This window comes from Oryx dammah, unplaced genomic scaffold (genome assembly GCF_014754425.2).
Source record: "Oryx dammah isolate SB20612 unplaced genomic scaffold, SCBI_Odam_1.1 HiC_scaffold_20, whole genome shotgun sequence".
Taxonomy (NCBI): domain Eukaryota; kingdom Metazoa; phylum Chordata; class Mammalia; order Artiodactyla; family Bovidae; genus Oryx; species Oryx dammah.
The window spans coordinates 62,556,357-62,566,926 of NW_024070204.1; the positions used below are offsets into that span (position 1 = coordinate 62,556,357).

Below are 10,570 nucleotides of genomic sequence, written 5' to 3' on the forward strand. Positions count from 1 at the left end.
GTTTTCACTGTATTGAGACTAGATGGGCCTAACATAATATAGTATGAGAAGCTTAAGCTTTATGAAAATTCTTTGAATATAAACATTATCTCTACTCTGGTGCTTATTCCATTAAATACTGTCCATTAGAATTGTAGTTGAACCTACTTTTTACTTAAATGCTAAACTCAATTCTATAATTTAATAGGTGCACCTCTCTGAGAAACATAAGGGACAATGAGGAAAAGGATTCAGCATTTCGTGGGATTTGTACCATGATCAGTGTGAATCCCAGTGGAGTAATCCAAGTAAGATGTTCATAAGGTTTTAATTTTTAACGTTCTGAATTATTAAACTTTAAAGGAGGGGAGGTATTTTTAAAACTATAATTATGAAAATATTACCTATTTTCACTGAAGATACTGAAACGTGTTTTCAATGTATATTTCCTAATACCTTGAATTGATAATATCTATTTTTATTTTTTAAATCTTTTTTTCTGTTGTGGCTTATAATAATAACAGATTGAAAGAATAAAAGTTATATTCTTGAATTAAGCCAAAGTTTCTTTCATCCTTTTAGATCTCATTTATTTACTTTGTAAATGCTTCCTAAAGCATTTACAGGATTTGTAAATTTCCTGAGTTTGAGGCTCTCTATACTTAAGAGAATGATTAAATAGGAGGATACTCTTTCTCTTCAGTTCAGTTTAGTCACTCGTGTCTGACTCTTTGCGACCCCATGAATTGCAGCACGCCAGGCCTCCCTGTCCATCACCAACTCCCGAGTTCACTCAGACTCACGTCCATCGAGTCCCTGATGCCATCCAGACATCTCATCCTCTGTCGTCCCTTCTCCTCCTGCCCCCAATCCCTCCCAGCATCAGAGTCTTTTCCAATGAGTCAACTCTTCACATGAGGTGGCCAAAGTACTGGAGTTTCAGCTTTAGCATCATTCCTTCCAAAGAAATCCCAGGGCTGATCTCCTTCAAAATGGACTGGTTGGATCTCCTTGGGGTCCAAGGGACTCTCAAGAGTCTTCTCCAACACCCCAGTTCAAAAGCATCAGTTCTTCGGTGCTCAGCCTTCTTCACAGTCCAACTCTCACATCCATACAGTAAATAAAATAGAGTACTGAGTCAACCATTATAACTGCTTTAACTTTGATTCATTATCCTTATTTTGTTTCCTATACTAGTTTAGATTATATTTAGACATCTTTAGCATGTAAAGAATTATATGGCAACAATACCAACCATGAATCTGATCAAACCTCTGGATCCAACTTACATGTAAAATGTAAAGGAACATGTTGATTGACACCATATGGATGAAATCAACAAAATACAGGCTGTGGGCTTTAGGTTAAATGCCCCACATTCCTCAGCAGATACAAATTGTAAGGAAAAGAAAGTGTAAGAAGGATTTTCAAGAAAACCTTTCACTTTTAAGAGATGGGTGCTTTGACCATTTTTTAATTGATGTGTAGAAAATAGGCACTGAACCACATACACAATAGATTTTAGGCGCATGCGTTTTATTTGCATAAATACGTGTTTTATGTACATATTGGTATTAGTGAATTTTGGAGTTAATGAGGTTCTCTGAATTTAATAGTAAAATTTAAAATAGTTGACATCTCACACCATCAGCAATATTTTGTATGTTGAACTGTTTCAGTAAGATAGTTGAGACTGAAAAATACTTAAGTGAAGTATTTCAAGTGTATACCTATTATCTTGTTCTTTTAGTCAGAATAACCTGATTGTCTTAAATAACAGTCTGAGAATTGGGAGTTTTTTTGTTTGTCTTGAGTTGAGTTGGATTAGGTGCTGTTGGTAACTGCATAATTTTTGTTCTAACTTAATGGTCATTTCATTTACATTTCTACCTGAAGATGGATCTTGAAACTTAGGACTATAAATTTTCATATACTTTAAATAAAATTGATTTTAGCTTAAAATTATTTCTCAGCCGATCAAAACTGTAAAATTACTGAATTTATAGAATTCTTTAATTCTATAAATGAAGGTTTTTTTGAACTGGTGCTTATTTGATGCCTTCATTCTGCTGATGTATACATTAGACTGGGGTTTTGTTCTCTAATGTAAAATGAAATACAAGAAGGCACTAAATTCTAATATAAACTGTATGAGTTAGAGATTCCTTGATAAGGTGGAGTCTTAAGGAAAACCATTAAGAAATCACTTAAAATTCCTTATCATAGCTGTTAATTTTTTTTTTTTAACCTAGGATTCTCTTGGTATATATTCTGAGGTTTACATATGTCTTTTGTTGTGTTTGACAAGTATAATATCAATATAAGGTGTATTTTTTGCTCGTTACAGGATTTTATATTTTTTTGTGATGCTGTCGCATCATGGATTAATCCAAAAGATGATCTGAGAGACATGTTCTGTAAGGTAACTAAAAAGTCTTTATGATGCATATCTTGTAACTGTTGCAGTCCTAGTTGGGAAATAAATTATGTTTTTATTTCATATGAGACTTAGACTCTTTGAGTCAGTGTTGGTAGACTATGTAACCTTTGTTTTGGTAAAGAAGTTGACTTTCTTTTCTTGATATACAGTCGTGACCTTGTATCAATAGAGCACATACTTTTAAAATGTTTTCTCAAGCAGTACCACTGATTCATGTAGGCCCATTATCCCAGCTATACTAAATAAGTAGTTTGTTAGTTGCCCAATTGTGTCCGACCCTTTGCAACCTGTCCCCTTGCCAGGCTCCTCTGTCCATGAAATTCTTCAGGAATACTGGAGTGGGTTGCCATTCTCTTCTCCAGGGGATCTTCCCTACCCAGGGATCAAACCTTGGTCTCTTGCATTGCAGGCAGATTCTTTAGCATCCTAGCCACCAGGGAGGCCCATGCAAAGTAGGATATATTTTCAAAAATGACTGACTAAGATTGGAGTATAATATGATCTGTTGAACAAAGTCAGTCTTAGTAGTCACAACAGGGATTAAACCTGTCTGTTTCAGTAATGCCCCCTTGGATTAATTCTAGTCACCCCTCAATAGTGAACTATATAGTTGCAACAATGAACCCAAAGCTTTGTATATTTTCCATTTGAAAAGATGGCATAAAAATTTTAATCCCTTGGGTGGATTCTGTACCTTTATGCTTGCTTCTCATTACTATTTTGGCAGAGTTGCTTAGAGTACTTCTTTTACTAGGACACTTAACTGAATTCTAACCTTCTCAAAGCAAAGTGTGCAGCATATCTATCCTATGAGGTGCTTTTGGGCAAGACATGGAATGATACAGATTTCAACAAAAGTTTGAGAATACTTTAAAATGGGTAAAATTTTAGAATAATCAATAGTGTTTGATTTCAGAAACTACGCAGATACGAGTTCCTCTTTTGTTACTGATTATTTAATGATTTTACTTTTTGCAGATCCTTCATGGATTTAAAAATCAAGTTGGAGATGAAAATTGGAGGCGTTTCTCTGACCAGTTTCCGCTTCCCTTAAAAGAGCGTCTTGCAGCTTTTTATGGTGTTTAATCTCATATACTTAAGCTGCAGTCCCAAAATTAGGGGTAAGTTGTAAGAAATTTGGAATTTTTCAGGATGGAAAAACTTACGTTAGGACTTCAATCTGGAACTACTGTGAATAGAATAAAAGCTGTTTGTTTTCCACAGAGGTTGAGTAGGAGAGTCTTATATTACATTTGACTTAAAATTGACTTATATGAAGTCTACAGATTGATTTATTTATTTATGAACCAGCAAAGCAAGATAAAATGCATGGTTCCACTTTGAATCCTCTTAGAAGGAAATCCAAGTTGATACGCTAGTTAAATTTCAGTCTGTCCTTTTCTTAATTTTTTAAGTATAGCCTTTTATATATCAAGAGCTTTCTGTGTTGTGAGCTTTAGGGAAAACCCAAGTAGAACTGGAGCTCAATTTGGTCTCAGTAAAAATAATTATTCAATATTTATTCTTTATATTTTATTGAGTCCCTACCTTGTGCCCAGCACTGTTTTTTTTGTTTGTTTGTTTTTTGAAAGGTTCATTTTTGATTTGGGATGGTAAAGAGGTAAGTCCACCTGGACTCTTGTTCTTTGAGTTTTTCTGACCTAAGTCAAACTAACAATTCTCGTATTTTAGCCTTAGTTCCCTCATTAGGTTATTTTAAGGATTAAATACTGTGCCAGGACTAGGTATATTGCCTGACACACTTAAGTTGGCTCTTTTATAAATATTAGAAATATGGGTGATAATGTTTTAATTCAAGAAATAACAGCTGCCATTGAGATCCATTGTACAAATAGGGATAAAGAATTAGACTCATATCATCCTACAAGCCATATTTCGTCTGTTTGCAGTGCTGCACACCTCTCTCTGCCTGACATCACTTTCTGTGTCTGATGCAAGAGGCAGCTGAGAGCCATAGGAGAAAGAAGCAACATGGCTTCACTGACTAGCGTGATCCTGGGCAGTTGGTCCAGTTTTTTATGTTCTTTAGAGATTGTATTGTTACTTGATTAATTTTATGTTCCACTGGTCTTAAAAAAGAAACAATTTTGTTTAAGTATAAAATTGTTTTGTTTTCTTACAGGTCCTTCAGTCTTGGAGACTATGAGGGAGCCTCTGCACCCAGGGAAAATGTTACCCTTTACAGGGGGGAAGGGTAAACCAGTAGGGAATACAGTACAATCCCAACCCTACTGGGAGGGGCGGGAGGGAGGTGTTGCCGTCACTGTATTAAGTCGATGTTGGGAAACGTTTTAACATCTGGAGCCTTTGTGGGTGGAAATCTGTCTCCAATTACAACTCTGCACTGGATGTGAAGAAGCAAAAAAAAAACCTATCTACTCACAAAACAGTACATTCTGGAATATTATGGGGAATTGTACCAAAACAAGAACCATATAAACGCGTAGGGATAAGAAAGAAGAGAAATTCTATAGCGCACAATAAAGGAAACCTAAGAGTGGGGATTAGAGACAGACAGTAAAGGGTTTTTTTTGTTGTTTTTTTTTTCGTTTTTTTTTTTTTTTTTTAATTTAAAAGGTTTTATAAAATTTCCCACATTATGGGGCCTTGTTTTTTGCATGCTGATGAAGAACTACACAAATGAAAGCTAATAGAGTTAAAATCAGCTTGCCTACCCATAGTAGAAGCAGGTTCTTGGAAGTTACAATTTAAGGTACCCCAAAAAGTTGGAAATAAAACAAAACAAATTTAAACAATGAAGCACCCTGTGAAATGCCAAATGAGTCACTCCTTTTACCTTTGTGGGGTGGGCAGGGAGGGAGGAATAAATGGGGCTGGACATATCGAACTAAAGATTGACATCTTGATTTTTCATTAAGACATTAACGTAGTGGATATAATTTGATGGTTGTACATCATTAGATTTAATTTCTAGGCCAAGATATTGTTCTTTTTAAAGTGCAGTTTAAGGTTCAGGCATGCGTTCTGGCTCATAGTGATTGAAAGTACTTTACATTAGTGGGAAAGTAGCATGCTTGCATCACATAGAGTGAGATTGGTATTCAGTTACCTCTGTGGCGCCAGTTTGTGTTGCAGTTTACCGATTCAATATAGCCCTGCATTTAAAATTCCTTTTTAAGATTTGTGGATTTTATTTTTATTAAGAATATAGATATAAAGTACTGTAGTTTACAGCTAGGCCTTGAAATAATCTTTTTAGGATCTGTTAGGAGTAAGATTGGTATTGTACCGTGTGTAACCTGCACAATGTGGAAAGCTGATATACCTGTGCAGAATCTTTGCCTCTGTGCTGTCAGTGTGATGTGCTTTCTGCATGGTTATATGCTACTAGTGATTTTATCAAAACTTCTCTAAAACTTAAATTACATGGTAAAAGATCTGTAAGAGGCTGCATAAATGTTAGTTGGCACATAAAGACAATTGTAGAAGTTGAAGACATGATTGCTATATTTCAATGTTTATTCCCACTCAACATATTGCCTTCTAAGCTTTCTTTTTTTGTTCAAAGCATGATCTTAAAGATATGTTTAAGTTAATGGATGTAATGCAGGGTTCCTACACTGTATTGGCGCATGTTGGTGGCCCTCTGTGCCCTAGATACATGCACACGGGGTGCAAGTAAAAAGCTACAGAGTGAAAGTTGGTTTGGATCCTCTTCATTTCATTTGTTTAGCTTTTCTGTTATTTTTCTCTACTTACATGTATTCCTGTGAATAAATCCTTGTTAAGTTAACCCTTTACTTTTCCTTCCATGTGTATTTTCTTATATACTGTGAATGTGAAAACCTAACTGGTACACTTGATCTTGTGTCCATATGGAAGTGCAAGTCTTTATTAATTTGGATTGCCTGAACAGTGTATCCCATGATGATGAAGGAAAATGGAGAGATTTTTCTTTTTAACTCTGCTGGTCAGAGATGAAGCCACACCTTTCCATTTTTCAATGCTGCATATTTAATCTGCAACAGAAATGTTAAGCCATAACAACCTTTTTATATTTTAGTTTGTCACCTTTGCATTGCAGAATAAATACTGAATAACCATTTTTGTAAGCAGTTGCTCCTCTTTGCATGGTTCTATTCCTCTAAAGGTGTTGAATGATACAGCCATTGCACTGAAGTTTGAGCTGTATGCGTGTGAATTTATAAATACCGTTTCAAAAAAATTCAAATGCATGGTAGCATGCAGAAAGGTTTTTGTTGTGTGTGTGTGTATGTATTTTTTTTAACATGTTCTTTCACCTTCTTTTCTCTACTTTGGCTTTGCAAATTTCAGTCTGTAGAGCCTGAAATTAAATCATATTTTTAGTGTCCACTTGTTTTTAATCGTAAGTTGGATCCAAAGGGTATGTAGCATTTTGCTTTCTAGTACCATTGCCTCATTGGGAGCTCAAAATGTGCTTCCTGGTTAGTGTTTAAAACCTGATTAGGGTAGCTGTTTTATTCTCAACTTCTAGTGATCTGTAGTTCTCCAAAACTTTTTAATATGGGAGATATTTTAATATTCTGGAATAAGTAGTAAAGATTTTAAATTGAGAGAAAAGACAAAATTCTCAAGAACTCTTTTAAAACATACAGAAACGGTCTTCAATAAACCTGTGATTGACAATTCTGTATTGACTGAAAAGCATTATTGTTACCTATTGAGTGGAAAAATTAATTTCTAATTAGATATGTAACCAGTCGTGCCCCTTTTTGTAGTCAGTGTGTTTTTAAATTAAAAGGAAATTTAATTTAAAAATACAACATATAAACAAATAGACTGCAACCTGAGATGAGGTTGGGTTTTGGGGTTCCCCCCACCTTGAGGTTATAGTTTCTTCCTAATTGTATTTCAGATGCATAGTATAACATAGGAATTTGCAGAAGCCATTTAAGTTTAAGTTATCTTTTGAGGTAAGCTCTGATTTAGCATTTATTCTGATAAAAATACATCATGGGATATATATATATATATATAAAGCAACTTAATTCTTGTGGTGTAGTCTTAATAGTTTTGAATGTTGACTGAATGTCTATGAAATTGTGAGTTTGTCTTTGTTACATTCCAGTGTTTCTGCCTCTTGGCATGCTTAAAGCACGGCTTACTTCATCTGCTCCTTACACACTAAAGTGCTGTTAGTGTGCTCAACTACAGAAATAGCCGCTGCTAAGTGATGTAGATTTTCTACTTGAATATTTTTATGTTGTAGGAACCTCAGGAGGTCAGTGTTTACTGTTTTATATATGCCTTCTTTTTCCTGTTTGAGCTTCTCTCTTTGAAGGATTCTAACAGAACAAAAGCTGCTGATCAACCTAAGTTGGAAACAGAAAGTGTATTTAATATAGTTTAAATGCATGTTGGGCAGTTCCATGTTACAGTCCATTAGTAAGTGAACTTAGTGCCACAGATATTCATTTATTCAGGAAAGAATTTTGCTTTTTGTATTGTCTAATCTCTTTAATAACTTCATACTGTGTAAAAAAAAAAAATCACACTTTTTTATATTTTTTGGTTGGTTATTTTCCAAATAATCAACATGTAAATAATCTTTAAGAGCCAGTTCTGATGCTTTACATTATTGCTACTTGATTTTGTGACGCAAGTTAGATTTCAGAAGAATAGATTTTAAAACACTTAACCAAGCCATTACATCTTAAAAACAAAATAAGTAGCATACATTTTGTAATTAACATATTGATAAACACTGTGATTTTTTTTGTTAAGACTTTTTCATTGATCTGAATTGCTTAAATTGCATATATTGTAAAATAGGATCAGATGTATATTTTAAAATAATCTCAACTGACTTTCCTCTATTGAAATGCTTTGTCTACTCAGTTATAAAATATTCAGATACAAGTTTTATCTCAGGTGAATACTCTTGTATCCTTCTTTGTTTGGTGACATATGCTTATAAAGGGTCGTCATACTTACATTCTTTGGTTTTGTTTTTTTAGTGTATTTCATGAAGAATCTTTCCATTTAGTCTGATCTTGTAATTCTTAGTCTGGCAGACCATGGTGGTATAAGTCCTTCCTGGCGAGCCCTTTGGCATGCAGGTCTACCTTGAAAGTGAATTCAGTTTGGTTCTCCTTTTCTCCAAACTTTTTAAGATAGTAGAGTGGAACATTTTCTGTCGTGTATTAAATTACCCTGCATATAGCTGAAATGCCAGAACTAAACTAATTATGTCTTAAATCTTTTAGTCTAAATTTAACTTAAATCCTTTGCCATAAAGAAAAAAGTAGGTTTTTTTGCTCCATATAGTTTATCTATATTATTCATATTGAATGTATTAACAGATAACGGTGCAAAAACATTCTTCCCAAGAGAAGAGTGTATCATGCATAACTGCAATTTAAATCCTTTCTTTAGTAGCCCTTTAAACTACACACAGCTTCGCTTATTGAATTATTTTTTCAAATAATACAAGGGGGAAAACACTTAACTGTCACTACTAGTACTGTTACTGCAATGTAGGCATTGAAATCTTGACTCAAACTATGGTCTTCAGGTTAAGGGCCTAAAATAATCTAGAATAAAAGTCAGATCAATAAAGAGCTGTTTAACAATATTATCTAGTAATACCATGCAAATGCATTATATTAGTACTTAGTCATACTGTATTAAATATAGAGATGTTTCTAATGTCTCTTAAAAATTCAGTTTTATTTAAAATTTTCTTTCACTTGTACACTTTGCAGGTGACTTGTGACTAATCTTTTCTGTCTTACATAGATCTTCCCCCATTGGTATTATATGTGAGGGATTCTTTATGCCTAATTATTATGCTTATTAATTTTAAGATACACATGTTTATTGTGATTTGTATCCCAGAATGTATTGTGTTTTTTTTAATATGTGCATGATTTTGAGGGAAGTTAAAGTGGTGATTGTTTTTTTCACCTCTTGTACATTTTAAAATCAAACCAAATCTATTTGCCAAGCATTATATCACTAACTAGGAAAATAGGATTTTTCCCTTTTATTACTATTTTTGTTCATCTACCATAGAATCCCCTTGAAGATGGCTTGGTATTTTTCACAATTAGCTATTTTGCAAGTCCAATTATCTTCCTAAAAGCTTATACTATAATATGGTTAGCCTATAAGGCAGTGTTGATTTCCTTCCCAATACCAGCCTCATAAAGGGGTTCTGCTGTACTTTCCCCATATTGCCTCATTGTTCCTCTGTGGATATATAACCAAATTAAGATGGGATGAGTTTTATGGAGATAATAATAAGACAATACTGTATAAGTAATTTTACTTAATAGATTATCATCTGTGAGAAGATGTTTAAACGTGGTTAATGACTTCATATTATAAAACAGTTTTACACTTAATATTCATGTTAATATTGGGTGCAATAATTTAGTAGTTATAGCTTTAGTTATAAATAACTGGATCTTTCTGCTAACAACTTAGGTTGTATGAGTTATGCTTAAAAGCTTTAAATCTGATGTTTCTTGTACCTGCCACACTATGTTAGAATGTGTCCTTCAAACATATCCTCCTGCAACTTCTCAAACTGTACTAAATTGATATTTCTTGAAGTCAAACTCTGTGCTAACAGATCTTCATTTTAAATAGAATACGGTTTTAATTTTTGATAAGCTGCTGAATTTTAAAGAGAGTTTTTTGGGGCCACCAAATATTTTGGATCATGCAGAGAATATATATTGTACTGTAGTAATTTTGTATTTACATTTGTATGATGTGACATAATAGATGTGAATGTTAATCACTGCTTGACTATGTTAATAAAGTTGTTTAACTATAGATGTTTCACTCTGATTTTTAATGACAGGAAACGAGCTTTCTTCCCCCACTCCTCCCCCCATTTTGAGTCCAGATAGGTCTTCTGTTCCTTGTTTTTTTTTTTGAGGGTCCTTTTTTTTAGCTTACACTTTAGTACACTCTTGTTTGACACCATCTATTTATAGTGTAGTAAAAAACCTATATTCCCCACATTTAACTTCTATTATTGATGTATTTCTACCGAGTTGATTCTAGGTTCAGCTTCCAGTGGGGGAAGAAGAAAAGATGATACTCTGCAAAAAAAAAAAAAAAAAAAACCTAAGTGAAGTCATGAATAAAACATTGAAAAGGATAGATTGCATGAAT

The 10,570-nt window shown here is 33.8% G+C and overlaps 1 protein-coding gene across 3 annotated transcripts in view; it reads left to right on the plus strand.

Annotated features, from left to right (window-relative positions):
- The window catches only part of TNPO1 (transportin 1), an 89,046-nt gene extending 78,821 nt beyond the window's left edge, over nt 1-10,225 (plus strand). The window contains exons 22-25 of one of the 3 annotated variants that reach the window (XM_040262697.1): nt 188-287; nt 2,327-2,401; nt 3,398-3,540; nt 4,563-10,225. In XM_040262697.1, the coding sequence (XP_040118631.1) occupies nt 188-287; nt 2,327-2,401; nt 3,398-3,505 (283 nt within the window). In that variant the 3' untranslated portion in view covers nt 3,506-3,540; nt 4,563-10,225. Of the gene's footprint in view, nt 1-187; nt 288-2,326; nt 2,402-3,397; nt 3,541-4,562 lie in introns of those variants that run through there. The other 2 variants (XM_040262698.1, XM_040262700.1) reach the window with 2 other exon arrangements.
- Nucleotides 10,226-10,570: the final 345 nt, after the last annotated feature.